Source organism: Andrena cerasifolii, chromosome 11 (genome assembly GCF_050908995.1).
Source record: "Andrena cerasifolii isolate SP2316 chromosome 11, iyAndCera1_principal, whole genome shotgun sequence".
Classification (NCBI taxonomy): Eukaryota; Metazoa; Arthropoda; class Insecta; order Hymenoptera; family Andrenidae; genus Andrena; species Andrena cerasifolii.
This window is the reverse complement of record NC_135128.1, coordinates 9585337-9600295: the sequence shown is the minus strand read 5'-3', so window position 1 is coordinate 9600295 and position 14959 is coordinate 9585337. Positions and strand designations below refer to the sequence as shown.

General features: G+C 45.6%; 1 protein-coding gene across 6 annotated transcripts in view; it reads left to right on the top strand.

Moving 5' to 3' along the window:
- Positions 1–7188: 7188 nt before the first annotated feature.
- LOC143374789 (protein abrupt) overlaps positions 7189–14959 on the top strand; it is a 57063-nt gene continuing 49292 nt past the window's right edge. For all 6 annotated transcript variants that reach the window (XM_076823231.1, XM_076823233.1, XM_076823236.1 and 3 more), the window contains exon 1: positions 7189–7887. In XM_076823231.1, the coding sequence (XP_076679346.1) occupies positions 7681–7887 (207 nt within the window). In that variant the 5' untranslated portion in view covers positions 7189–7680. The remainder of the gene's footprint in view (positions 7888–14959) is intronic.

Below are 14959 nucleotides of genomic sequence, written 5' to 3'. Positions count from 1 at the left end.
CACCGCCCGTTTACCACCGTCACCATGCAGGCCGGCTCGCTGGCCGTGCACGCGACACCGTGAAAGTCACTCGGCGGCGGGCTGATTATTATGCCATCCGGGCGATCGTCATTCAATTATTACACCGACGGGCCTGTGCTCCTAGCGGCGTAATTACGCTCAAGGCGCAACATGGGGGCCGCCAACTGCGTCGCGCGAATTTCGATCGCGGTCGCTGGTCGTTTCGAGCTGTTAAACACCTTTCGAGGCCATTTCGCGCACGTACGTGTCGCCGAGGTGTATCGGAGTATGTACATTTCGGTGGATCGTTAGTGGTGGGTGATTATCGATGCTTCTTGTCTGCACTTCGATTAGATATTGTTACTGAGCGGTAGCATGGAGTCAGAATCCACGCCGTTCTGTTGGAGTACGTCTGATTGACGTTCTCGAATACTGCGAATGAGTTCCTTAGCACTATTCCTACCGACACTTCGCGTATACCTATTCCTACCGCGACCGGTCAAATGACTAGCACAACTTATATTTTTTAATATTGAATGAAGATAATAGCTAATTTGACAGTGTAAAAATATAGTTTCTTTTATTCAGAAGTGAAGTTTAAAGGCGATTCAGGTACGTTGTACGTAGGAAATTCTAATCGAAATTTTAAAAACGGTCTTTTCACCGGTCGTGGTAGGAATAGTGTTAAGGGGTTACGTACCGTCAGGAGGCAGACAAAGAATCGATTCTTTAGGAATTTATTTCAGAAAGTACATGCATATTTTTATGCAATGGTTTTTGTATTCAAATGAGGCATAGTTTAACAGGTTATTATATTATATTTTGGTATAAAAATATTTAGTTATTGCAAAATTACAACTGATTTCCCGGAAGTTGTTTTTAGACCGCTGACCACGATTTCTCCAAAACCGCTTCACCCTTAGACTGGGGGGCATTGGCAGTCAGTTAACATGTATTAAATAGAAGGAAAAGGAACAAAATTGTTATGCATTTTGATACTTGTAGTACAATTATAAAAGATGCAATGTTATATGGAACAAGATAGGTACTTGAAGAAAATTTACAAATGTTCATTTTTATATTATATAACAAATGCCAATGTTCTCCAATTTTACGGTACATGATATTTAAAAAGCCATCAGGAATTGAGGTCTTGAGACCAAAAACAGTCTAACCCACATTTTTGGGGAAATTGAATTAGTAGCAATAATGTATTAAGAAGTTATACCTAGTCAGGCGGCCGAAAAGAGGCGAATGTTTGTGAATTTTTTTTGAAAAAGCGGAAGCATATATTTTTACAGAACCTTTTGCACATAAAAGAGCAACATTTAAAGAACATTTGGTAATTTTTTCGTGGAAAAATATTTACGTTTATAATAAAGTAACAGCCGACATTAAAGAAGCCTTTTTAAAAATTTGGTTTCGCGGTGAGCACTGCCATTCGGAACCAGATTATCTAAAATCAAAAAAACAAAAAAGATTTCATTAGTATATTAATGTATCCTCTGATTAACGGAGGGAATTTCCGGAATATTAATTTAACACAAAATGGTGGCTATTTAAAATTGAAATCCTGATTTTTTCGTGCAAAAATCACGCAATAATGTATTAAAAACTTTTTTCTCCACGTGGGTTAGTCCGTTTTGCTCTGAGCGCCTCGTTGGGGGATGGAAATCATTAAGAAATATAGGAAAGAAATAATATCGGTAGCTCGAGCCGATTCGCAGACCAAGAAACGCACTAAAGCGTTGCAAAATACTGTACGAGCCGTGAGTAACGCGATAGGCGTTGTCGATTAGCGATTATAACGCGCGGCGCGAAATTCAATGCGTATGCAAATTATTTCGAGGTGTTGTTAAACACCTTTCGAATCGATTCTGCATTTGCATACATTCCAGAAAAGAGCAGCAGACTGTTTTCGTAGTCTCGAGGATCCTTTCTACAAGTCGTTTCAACACGATCGCAATTAAATAACATGTACCACGGTCCATCAGCCGACGAGACCCAGCCATCCACCGAAAGTCTCTGCAAAATGCCATAATAAATATCCTTGCCTTCTCGGCGGAGAGCCGCGAAGGACTCCGGAGGAATCGTGCGTCGCGTTCGATTTGCGTGCGCGGACCAAGAAAAACGCAATAAACTATTGAACAGCGCTGGCGCGGGGCTGGAGCAACGCGATAGGCGTTGTTGATTCGCGATTAAAACGCGTTGCGCCGCACTGCAATGAGCCTTGCGGATCGCTCCGCGGCATACAAAACGATCGCCGGTTCGAGGAAGTCGCACGAGACGCCTGTCCTTGATTCGTTTCGACGAAATTTTTCGCCAATGCAATGTTTAAACCCGGTACCTACTTGTTTGATTTATCGCATCGCCGGCTGAGCAACCTGTTCCGATAATCACTGGAAAGATACAGACTTTGCATAGCGGTTAGATCGAGCACCCTCGCTCACGTTCGCTTTTCGTCGATTCGAAGGACAACAAAGGGCGACACGTATCCATTCATGCAACCCCCGTCTGTACGCTCGCCGTGATTCGTTTCTTCTAATTAAAACGAGCAGCGCGTGGAGCGGAACCGCCGGCGTAAGTATCGTAAAAAGATCGAAGCCTCGGAGCCGCGGGCACAAAGCAACGATCGTTAATGACGTTCGAGTTTCAGCCGGCTCGCTCGCATCGATCCCGCGGTCGCTTCATAAATCACTGCCTGCCGCGGACGTATGCAGATCATCGTGTTTTTACGTCGAAACGAGAGCCTTTTGTGCTCGCGGGCCTCCGGATCATGAAGTGGCAGCGAAGACGTGTAATTAACCTGTAGGTACCGCGGGAACACCGATCATCCGTCCAACATCTGCGCGCACGGTACGGTGCCTCCGTTCGGTGTTCGGCGCCAGCGCGCGGAAATACCGTGGAACTTTCGGCGTGACGGCTTTTACATTGTTTGCAAAACCGAGTAGCTGGAACGCGCGCAGCGAGGGGAGGATCTGAGCGTGAACAAGGCGATCGATCCTTCGTCAATATATGGTCAGGGACGCGAGGTTCATTCATACGATATAATGGAACATGTGGACGGACACGTGGAACGCGGCGCGCTGCGATTTTGAATGCGGGGGCGGCTCGAACACCTGATCGGAAGATACAGGGTGGTTTAAAGCTGAATGGTTGGTGGAGGTAGGGGAGGAAGAGGGTGGCTTTTTGGTTTTGAAATTATGGCAGGTAGGGGAGCTAGAGTTGTAGGAGAGCTAGATGAGTTTAGCAATGTAAAATAATAATAATAATTAATGACTTTATTGCACCGTTTTAATTAAAATTACAGTGGCAAGTAGGCGAGGTTCGGCATTAACTGCTGCTCTACAACCTAACCCAAAGAAGTCTAGACAGTTATAGGGATCTTTTTGTATTAAAATTAAAGGGAAAAGGTAGTAGCAAGGAAACAGTCGAACACTTAGGTTTAACCCTTCGTGGTCACTCAGTGTGTATCGCACTCCAGAATATGTCTTTGCTAATATTTCTGTAGAATTTTAGATAGAATTTAAAAATTTTGAGAATTTTAACAAAGAAAATTGGTTTTAACCACAACTAGGTGTTCAATTACAAATTCTAACATATCAAAATTTACATTTCTGGAAGAAGGCTATTAGAGAATGTACAGTTGTCACTGAAAAGTTAAAAGATTCAAAAATACGAAAATGGTAACCGAAAAATGACGCTGGGGTGTAGTGAGCCCCGTGTGACCAATTTGTGATTATAAGGAGTGACCAGGGAGGGTTAATCAGCCTGTTGTTTCAAATATTCCATTTCGAAACCTCAGAACATCCTTTTGAGTAATTTGACAATGTCTAACTAATACACTCATATTTAGTTACCAAACTCTTTTCTCTCCTTTCAATTCCTCCGTCGATCTCCCGATTTCCATGTACCCAGGAATCTGAAACACTCATTGCCGGTACAACAATCAGCTGATCCGCGTAAATAATTTCTATTTTCGCTTAAGGAAGGGGGCCAGTGAGCGCATGGCTGGCGGGAAATTGCGTATTTAATTTCAGTATCGAAAACAGAGATAACGCGTGCTCGCGCTCCACGCCTCGTAACGCTTTCTAGGTATGCGCTTGCGAAATCCTCTTCTGGCCGTTATGTCAGTTTCATAATGTGCAAGTGCTCCGAGGCCTGTATACTTCTCGATTCCTGTCGCGTACATGCCACGCGACACATGGACGTTTTTCTCGCCTCTTTCGACACTGATATACCAAATGCCGCGACGCACCCAATATTTCAATCAAGTTCGTTGAATCCCTCTGAAGATTGTTCGTGGATCTTCCCGCCGCCCCGATGAATCCACCCTGATCACGTCGAGGGGCTGCCTCGTCGCGACCACCGCTCGCGTTTCTTTGATTTCTTGTAATCCCGCACCTCTGCTCTGTAATCCTGTAAGACTCGCGTGTCTCGCGGTAGCCTTGATACGCTCGTGTAATTTAAAAGCAGAGTGCTGGCTGCGGCCTGCTCGAAGGTGTGTTCGTGGCTGTTTACAAAGCGTCGGCCCCCAGGTGAAACGTAATCAAGCCGGTGCCAGTGAAATCCGGGCCCTTTTCGCAATTAAAGGCGGGCAAGTAATTACAGCTTCCCCTGACGGCTTGCCAGCCGGCCGATATCGCCGGGCGTTTTCTAATATTTGCAGCGAGCCTGTTGCAAAGTAAATTCGCGAAATCGTAAACAACACCGATAGCCTTATCTCGAAGCACCGCGATGTTCACACGTTCCAGGAGATATCTTACCATTATTCTCGTACTTCTCGCCTCTCTTTAACGACAGATTGCCCTCGCCAGTAATCGAGCAGGAAGAAGGTTTTTCTTGAGGTGTTCGGTGTGTTCGCCGATCGGCGTGTTCATTTCGGGGATGAATTTATTCTGCCGTGGAAAATAGCGGCGTTATCGCGTGATTATCAGTCCCGCAATGCAACACAAAGGAATTGTGTGTAAAGCGTGTATGAGAGACGTTGACGAGTCGAGGGGAAGCGGATATGTATATCGTGGCTCTTGAATTCTCTTACGTTGATTCGAATTAGACCAGTGCGGATGCGGGAGCGTCTAACAAGGGAAGATCCCGAACCCGGAAATTCAAAAAATTCCGAAACTTTGCGAATATGTAGGGAATTTCCTCCTGATTACAACGGAATTTTTGTTTGCTGCCCAAATTCACTCCAAGGGGGTGGAATTGACCCCCGAAAATTCGGTTATTTTCCGATTTTGTATTATAATTCATGAACTGTAGAATATTTTTTTTTACCAAATGTTAGATCTAATTAAAAGAAGTAACTTTTGTCTTGAAACTGTTTTTCTATCTCTTACAGCTCGCGAGTTATAACACAAAATCGGAAAATAACTGGATTTTCAGGGGGGTTAATTTCACCCCCTTCGAGTGAATTTAGGCAGCAAAGAAAAATTGTATTGTAATCAGGAAGAAATCCCCTATATGTTCAGAAAGTTTAAGAATTTTTGGAATTTTCGGCTTCGGGATCTTGTAAGAATTATCTGATCCGCAGAAAAGAATGGAAGACCCCGGATTAACGAGGAAACTTTTTTTTTAAAAAAGAGTTACTTGAAGGGAAATATTCTATCAGACTTGGAGGGAAATAATTTTAAAGAGCAGACGAATCTCAATTCAGCATCGTCACATCTACTTTGAATGGACCTTGGTGTTAAATTAAAAGCACATCTATCTAGATTTTATGGTTCTCCTGGATCACGCGTTCCTCCGACGTTACTCACCTGCGCTCGAACCTCGGCTCAGCAGTCCGCTCGAGCCATTCTTTTCCCCCTGCGGATCATTATCAATTCCTATGATTCACAGTTTGATTAAACGAGGAAAAAGAGCGCGCGTTGCCGGGGAGCAGTACACGGTGCTTTCTTCCGCGTGTCTCTAAAGAATTACTTGCTGATAGTGCGCGCCATTACGAGGAAGTAGACTTGCGAAGATTCCTCTCAACTCTTCAATTCGCTTTTCACAAGCCACAGGAAACTATCCGTTATCGCTGCAATGTTACCTCGCAGCTGCAAGTGCTCATTCCATATCATCTCCCATTCAGGTATTTCAAGTTTCAGTTCCTCTTCCGCGAAACCCAATGGCGAACGTTCCAGCGAATCGAACGAACAGTCCTAACACCCCTTCCCTCGTCATTTTACGCGCAACATGCTCAGCAGCGTAATCCCCTCGCAATTTTGATAGATTCGTCGGCAAGACGACTGACTGAACATCGATAATTCCCGAGGCACTGCGTTCCCGAAGAGCAGGAGGATATAAATGAACGACTAAGAGCGCTCGAATGCATCCGATAAACGATCGCTCTCGCTCGTTCCGTTTATGCTCTCGTTATCGAAGCCGCGGCCACTTAACGCACGCATTAACCTTCCTTTTTTTATCCACTTTGCAGGAGAGGAGAGTTCACGGCGGCTAAGTAGGAAGGAACGGCCAGAGGACAAGGAGCGAACTAGAGCAGGGATCGAGGAGGGATCGATAGGGGCATGATAAGCAAGGGTGCCGCAAGGAAATCAGGTGACTTGGCGGAGGATACTCGAGCGTCAGGTGTTCGAGGAACGAGGAAGCATCGGCTGGCTTGTCGTGGCGCTGGGCGACAGCGGATGTCGGAATGACGCGTCCATCGAGTCGTGGCAGGGCAGAGGGTGCAAGGACTTCGTTAGGCGGGAGAAAGTGATACACGTCGTGGTTTGTGCCGGAGGAGCTGGCAGAATCGGTCGGCGAAGGGAGGAGAGAGAGAGGAACAAGTGCTTGGGGGACCGTTGAGCTTTCTGCACACCAGGTAGGACGTCCACCTCAAAATCCGTAGCCCTTAACTCCCCAAAGTACCTTCCTAAGATATCGCGTTACAATAACGGAGATCCAATCTAGCAACGTGGTAGAGACACGCACTGATAGTCACTGAAGCATCGACGTTGCCCAGAATGATCGAGCTTAAGCTTCTAAACGCGCGCAAATCTCCTCGCGGCTTATCGATCGGTAGTCAAAAATGTCCGATAGCCGGTCACGTGCAGGCGAGCACGAGCTCACAATAGACACCGCATTGTTTTCAGAACCGATCGCGGTCGCATTGTCTCAGCATCCTCCACCGGCGGCGGATAACGTCCTCTCGTCGCTATCGCGATGTCTTTATTATGAGATCCACCGTGCTGGTAGGCGCCAAGTTTCCTTGCACCTGACCATTTCCGTCGCTTATTCAACTCTCCATCAACGCTCGGTTCGCGCGTCACGCGTGGACGAAGCTGTCGGACTATCGCGCACTCTGGAGGACCAAGGAACGACGACAGGGAACCCACAGCTGTCTACTGTTGATCGAGCAACGAGGGAGGCTACCAAAGACGTTCAGGAAATCGTTGGCGAGGATAGATCGCGAAGCAGGCTAAGACCGACTGATTGAGAGCTCGTCAGGTGGGCAGAGCGAGTGATTCCGTTTAACCTCGCGGAGACTCTCGCACGGTTGCTGAGCTGCTCAGGCAATTGCGCCAAGGAGGCGGTGTCCGGGCTGCGTGGAAGAGGCAGGGTGCACGGAAGGATAGAGGGGTGCGTGGTGAAACGCGACGAGAGGGTGAAGTGAAGGTGTCCTCGTGGGGTGCCAGAGTGAGCACGATAGCACCTCTGGTGCCCTCGGCCGTGGGTCCCGAGGGGACGGACGCCATGGCGGCCTCTTCGTCCTCGTCGAGCGGCGAGCAACAGTACTCACTCAGGTGGAACGACTTCCACTCGAGCATCCTCAGCTCATTTCGCCACCTGAGGGACGAGGAGGATTTCGTGGACGTGACCCTGGCATGCGACAGTAGCAGCTTCACCGCGCACAAGGTCGTCCTCTCTGCGTGCAGTCCTTACTTCCGGAGGCTCCTCAAGGTCAGTCATTTACAGCCATATCCTGCCGGGAACTTCTTCTTCTCCAGTTTATAGGGTTTCTTTTTCATCGAGTCTCTTCTTGTATCCGAAGGTCGATGTCTTTCTCCCATTCTCGTTTTGAGTTAGTTACATACCCAAATTCGTTTGGGATGATAAGAATTATATGAGAGAATGGTGATAATACAATGTAACCTTGCAAGTGTTATTCTAAAGAAAAATCAAAGTTCGTGTTTTAAACTTGCAGCTTGAAATTAAGGGGTCATTCCGGTTGGCGCGCCGATAAATTCAGCGATTTTCAGGAATTTATTGCGACGAAAATAATTATAGTAATGGAATAAAACTTTTTTCTATTTATTAAACTACATTTCTACAGTAAATAAGAAATATTTAGGTAATAAAATTATTGCTTTTAAGATGCTTTTGAAAGCGGTCTCGATGACATGTTTAAAAATTCATCCCTCGCTTGTGAAGGCGATTTCAGCTGTTAGACTTATCTGAACCCAAATATCCAAACAGATTCTTGATCAGTATAACTGTCGCTATCGCTCGGACTATGAGTAGTGATTTATCTTAAAAATTAGCAAAATGGCGAGCCAAATTGCAAGAAAAATGTTTTTCGGCTTTTTTCTTTTGCTATTTTCGATTTTAAAAGTAGGTTATACTGAATGAAAATACTTGGTTTTAGTCCCTGCGAGAGCCACAGGTGTGCAGAATAAGCAGTAAAAGTTATAAAGCAATCGGTTCGATAGATTTTGAGATTTCATCTTCGCAATGTGAGAAAATGAGGTTTCCAGAAAAACGCGTTCATGGAGCTAAAATAATCGGAATTTTTCCATGAAAATTTAACAGCACATTCTTGAGGATATGTACTTTCGAAAAATGTTTAAAAAAAAAATCGATTTTTTCAACCCGTCTAACCGGAATGACCCCTTAATGTCATATTGTTAAAAGAACGTATGTCCTCTTCGCATTTTTATTGGGACTTTTATGTCGACGTAAGGTGAACGTCCCAATTTCTGCTTATGTCCCCATTTCTGCTCATTTCGTATTTTTCTTATTATTATATGCGTTACGTTTGTACTATAGTTAGAACAAAATATATTTAATTACAAATTACTAATAGTTAAACATCTTGAAATATCTTTCTTAAATAGTTTTTGAATTGGTTGATTTATTATTAAAGAATTAATCAATTACTCTGCAAATTTTCATCACAAACAATTTTTTTACACCTTCTTTATGACGAGTTACCTTTTAAACGAGCAGAATTTTGGACATTCACCTTATGGTAGGCTCATTTGTCTCCCATCAAACTGTCGATATCTTTTTTCAATTTGAAGCGAAGTGAAATCGATCGCGCGGCTTTCGCGTAAAACATTCTTCCCCGGTTCACCGTGCATGGAATTCGCAGCAACTTTTTAATTGACGCAGATACAATATTAGGTATTTTCCGCGAACTGCGCCTCTCGAGCACGCGGCGACTATTCTCGTTAGCGAATCAAAGGGACGATATTTCCGTGCTGCGGGTTTTAGCGGGGCTAAGGGAAGTGACATCCCCTTCTCCCTATCTGGGCGTTTTGACGGAAATCAGAGTTGGATAGGGGGAAGGTTGTCCTTTGGTAACAAGAGCTCTGATAGACGATAAGTTGGGAACGAATTATGTACTATAATTCCACAACTATTTCTGCAAGGAGCTGAAACGAAGAGACGTCGCTCGCGTTTCAATGCGAAGCCTGAGATTCCATAAAATTTCCTTGAAATCGCGTGACCAGCTGGCTACAGAGAGGTCGATTTACTTTGGAAACGTGTTCGTGCACGCGGTGCAGCCGGTGCAACTATAAAATTCGGACGGACAATCCCCGCGGCGGTTCCGAGAGCGGAAGAGGGTAATTACGGGGCCGTGGCAGTAGGAAGAATCCAGAAAGGACTTCCGTTTCGATTTGCATAATAACGCGCCGTCCAAGTCGACCGCAGCCGACCGAACGGGGCCCTCTCAGGCCAAAGGACTATCGATCACCTGGATGTGTCGTCGCGATGTCGTCAACCGCGTCCACCTATCTCTTCGAGAAACCCGTTTCCTCGCGCTCCCCCTTCAGCGACCCTCTCAACGCCTCCTGAGGGGACTCCTGGTCTATAAATCGCGCTCCTAGATGAAACATTCGAGCGAGGCCATAGGAATTGATAGACACAAGGAAGTAGATTCGTGTAACTATCGTTTGAAAGTCTCCAACACTTGACACCACCTTGCGCTCCCTTTGAATTTAATCTGTACACTTGATTTCAATACCCTAAGAAGCTAAAAACATCCATAGACGCCTTAGGGTCACTTTTACGATTTTTTTTCTTATTAAAAAAACGTGGTATTTAAAAATCAAGATATACAACTTGTTGCGGATAAATTAAGCTGCATTGTCTTCAAAAAGAAATTTGATATCTTAAGAAATGGTGCCATAGCAGCCCCTTCTGCCAAAGCCTCTTCATAATTACAGCATTTGCGGGACCAAAAATATCTCAGAGATTAGTCCTGCGATTTCAATAAAATTTTGCGGGGATATTCTTAAGACTATGATCTAGTACTTGACGAAGCCGATTTTGAAAAAATTAATTTTTTTAAAATAGCAGCTACTCAAACATGTGATTGTCGACCTAAGTTTTCATCCTCCTTTGTTAATAAAAAACAAAACAAGACACCAATTGGAAAATCGTCTCGACAAGTACTACAATAGATTCTAGCTTTAAGAATATTCGCGCAAAATTTTATTTAAATCGGTCCACTAATATCTGACTATTTACCGCAAATGCTGCAACTACGAAGCAGCTTCGAAAGAAGGGGCTGCTATGGCACCATTTCTTAACATATCAAACTTCTTTTTGAAGAGAATACAACCTAATGTACACTCAACAAGGTGTACAACTTGATTTTTAAATATGAAATTTCTTTATATAAAAAAAAATGAATATTCCCCGACCTGTCAAAAGTATCGATAGATAAAATTTTTATTTGAATAAAATTTCCAATAACGAACAAAAGTTAAAAAAATTATTCGTCATGTGTCGCTTAAAGTTACCTCTGATTAACGAACAAACGACGATTTTTTTTTAACTTTGATTCGTGACTCAAAATTTAATTTAAATAAAAATTTGCCCTCCTCTGGTCAAGGGGATGTAAAGTCTTGAGAAGAGATTCGTCAGATACCCCTTACTTTTTCTGAAACTAAAAAAAATCAAATCCCCAATCCCGTCGTCCACGCGAGTGACATCGCCGACAGTCGTCGATCAATTCGTGCAGCGAGGCAGCAAGTATCGTAGCGCTCGTTCGGCAAGAGAATCGACGGTGCAAGAGGCGACCGACTTTCTAATTGACGCGTACCGCTAATTGATTTTAAGTGTCGGGCGCGGTACTCGCGGCGGGTTAAGTAACGCGCGCACGGTGACGATTCATCCTCATCGCGGCTTGCGTCACGACGGCCGTGTAGACGGTACTCGCGGTCTATACCGGACTCCTTCTTTAAATATAAGTCACGCGGTCGGGCGCAATAAAAAGCGTGGCGTCGCGCGGCCGGGAAGGTGGAGCCTTTTGTGCTCATTAAGTGTCCAACGCCATTGTACTTTCACCGGCGTCCCGGTGACGCTGGAAACGTTTGTTCAACGCTCGTAGACGTCGCCCGCGTTATTATTACTCTGTTTGCCGGTGCTCGTTGCCGCATAAAACGGCGGGGCACGCGGGGAGGGCGTTAAATTACCGCGCGCGCAATTAGCGAGGATTAATAGTGGTACACGGCACTGGGCTAGCCCCGGCTCGCGTGTCCATTTTTACGCGAATATTTTCGCGTGTTCGATATCACACGCGCGTGACGCAACGATAACGAGTCTGCCTGGAACACCTGACAGCCCTGTGCAGGAGCTTTGATTTATGCGTTAGTGCACCGGTGCAACGATTTACGAGAGTGCCCCCTCCACCCCCATCCCCCTTCGTTCATACGACTATCGGTGCCCCGGGAGTCGATGACGAATCACTGAGTTATCGACTGCGTCCGCAATGATATTTGCCAAAATACGGATCGGCCCTGCACGCGCTCCGTTTCGGCTGTAATAAATTCCGGCGCTGTCCCGAGCCCGGTAATAAATTGGCCGCGAGCAATAGCCTGTCAGGATTCGCCGTGAAATCTCGCGGAAAAATCTGCGAGCCCGTTGCAGATCGGCTGCCATCTAGAGTCGCGCTATTTCGCTACTCCGCTGTTTCTGCCTGTGTCTCATTGCGGAAGGCGTGCCTGTTTCAATTACCATTTTATCGGGGCCAATTGAGCATTGCGCGTCGGTCTCCGCTTCGATTACACGTGTCGCTGTAATTTCGATGTAACGGGAAGGTGTTAAACGGCAAGCCGCGCCATACGCAATTTATCAAGCGGAATTTATCTGGGAATATCGCTGCCGATCCTGGCGATGGATACTCCGCGGCCTCGCAGATGCTTCCGGCGAGATCGCCTCGGCAAACTGTTAGGGACGCGGGCAGGGAAGCGTGGAGTGTAATCGCGTGTCACTCCGCAGCGCGAAATAAGTACAAGGTATGCGAAGTTACGGTAATTCGAATGAAACTCGTCGCGTAGATTAATTCCCCTGGAGCCGGTCATCGTGGCTGAGGCATTAACGCGGCTATCTCGAACCGTGACAGCCTCTGAAAGGCGTGTCTCGTGGATCGCCGCATTGATACCGGGGAATATTACAGGAACAGGCTTAACGAGTTCTCCCGTATGGTTTTATCGGCGAGCGGGGCCGAGCGGGCGGCGTCTCGCTCAACTTCGATCGCCGGCGATTGCACGGCGAATTCATTGATACAAGGGAATGGCTAATCGAGCCGGGGACTATCGTTGATGTATAAATTACTCGGATCCTTTTCACCGCGACAGCTCGACGTAATCGGTGCATCGAGGGAGAAAAGATTCCAGAAAAAAGAAACCGATCGCGTGGTCGCAGTTACGGAGTGATCTGCTAATGACCGGCAATTATGCGCGTGTGTTGCGCGAATTCGCGGGAACTGGGAGCTACGGGCTCTTTCACCGAACGACCGTGCAGGAAACTTGTGAGAATTCTTCTGAGATTTTGCATTGATACCGGAACATCGAGTTTTTCCGGGGGATAATGAGGGACGAGAAATTATGGCTGTGCTTCCGAAAGGGAGCGGTGGCTGATCGAGATGAAACTTGGTGGGTATCACGAGAGGTGTGGGAAGACCCCAAATATAAAATTTCAGCTTCGGCAATTAATGCGTTCAAAAGATACGGGGGTAATTGTGCATAAAAGGGTACACCTTACCGATTTTTTTAAATGAATTTACCACGCCTCCCTCCCCTCTTAACAATATTTTTGTTGACTTATACCGATACAAGGTATTCCACTTTCCAACTTGTCCCCGGGTATTAGTATTGGTTGGGGCTAGGTTAGTGCGGCGGCGCGTAAAGCATGGTGGCGAACCGATGTGAGTTTGGCGATGCTGAAAATGAGACTGTGGTTACAAAATTTCAAAAATAAAAAATGGCAGGACGGGAGGGTTCCTGGGTAGGGGGTCCTGCACCAAAGCACAGTGGGGAAATTTTGCGATTTTATGGCCAAAACTACAGAAATGAAATTTTCTAATTTTACAAATTTAATACAAATGTCGATTGAAGAACTATGCCCATTTTCGTGGTTAAAACCTGAAAACTTATTTTTAATATATAAAATTCGGCAGTTTTATGTTCTAATATATGATAAACTCAATTATCCCAAAAACAGCACTTACAAAAATTACGAACGATAAAGATTTTTTTATTATTGGATAACACAATATAAGCGTTTGACGCAACTTGAAAATCTCGATTAATTCTTTGCGATCGGTCTAACCTCGCATGAACATAAACATTAGCGAGTCTGTACGAGCTTTGTATTAAAACATTCAACAGTAAAATTGCTGTCATTTGATACTCATATTAGTTCTTCAATTGACATTTGCATTTATTTTGTCAAAGTCAAAAATTTATTTTCGTGGTTTTGGCCATGAAATCGCGAAATTTCCCCACTGTGCAACGTCCAAAACAATTTTTTAAAAATTAACAATAATTTTTTATTAATATTCCGGAAACTAATAAATACCCGAAGCTACAATTTTACATTTAGGGTTCACACCCACCCCTCACCCCAGACCTCATCCCAATTGGCCACCAGTCCCCTTCGGAATAATATCCAAAAATATAAACCATCTCGGGGAGATCGGTAACGCGCAGTTTAGAATCGGGGGAAGGGACTGGCTCGTTATCGTGTTCACGGAATCGCGAGTTACGTGCACTCCGCGGTTATATTAATCGCGGAGGATCGGCGACGGTGCGTGCAGCCGGCCCACGCGTCGCGCTTGGAAATAATAAGACGGAGGAAAAGGCACGGGGGCAAGAATGTAGACCGTAGACCGACGACAGCGTTATTTCGACGCCGGTAAAGCAATATCGCCGCGACGCAAATTACAATGAGGGAGGCTGCGTGGTGCGCCGTGGGGATTGGAGTAGGAGCATTCGGGGCTGCTAAAATAGAATAACGGGGGGACGGTGGGAATTCGATCGATACGATCGAATCGGAAGCTGTAAATGGAGTGCACATAGGGTGTCCCTAAATTTTCCAAATAGAATACCAAAATGGAGGAGGCAGGTGGAGGAGGAGAGTTGATTCGAGGGTACAGAAGTAGCTTGCTCCCTCTATAAACCTCTCTTCAGTCATGCAATGCTTGCCACATGCTAGATCTACATCCCATGTTCCTAATTTTCAGCCGCTGCACCCTCTTGCTCCCCCATCTCCCTTCAGCCATTCAATTACAAACTCCCACATCAACGTCTATCGAATTTCGACTTCTTCGTTTCCGAAAACTCTACCAGGATCTAGTACCGCCTCGCGCGCACCTCTCCCCATCGCACTTCGCTCTCGCGCCACAATATACGACGCAGAATACCCCAGAAGAAAACGCAGTCGATCAAAGTCCAGCTCCCAGCGCCTCGTGGATTATCATCGCAAAGTAGATTCGCTGCGCGCAACTTTGCACGAGATTCGC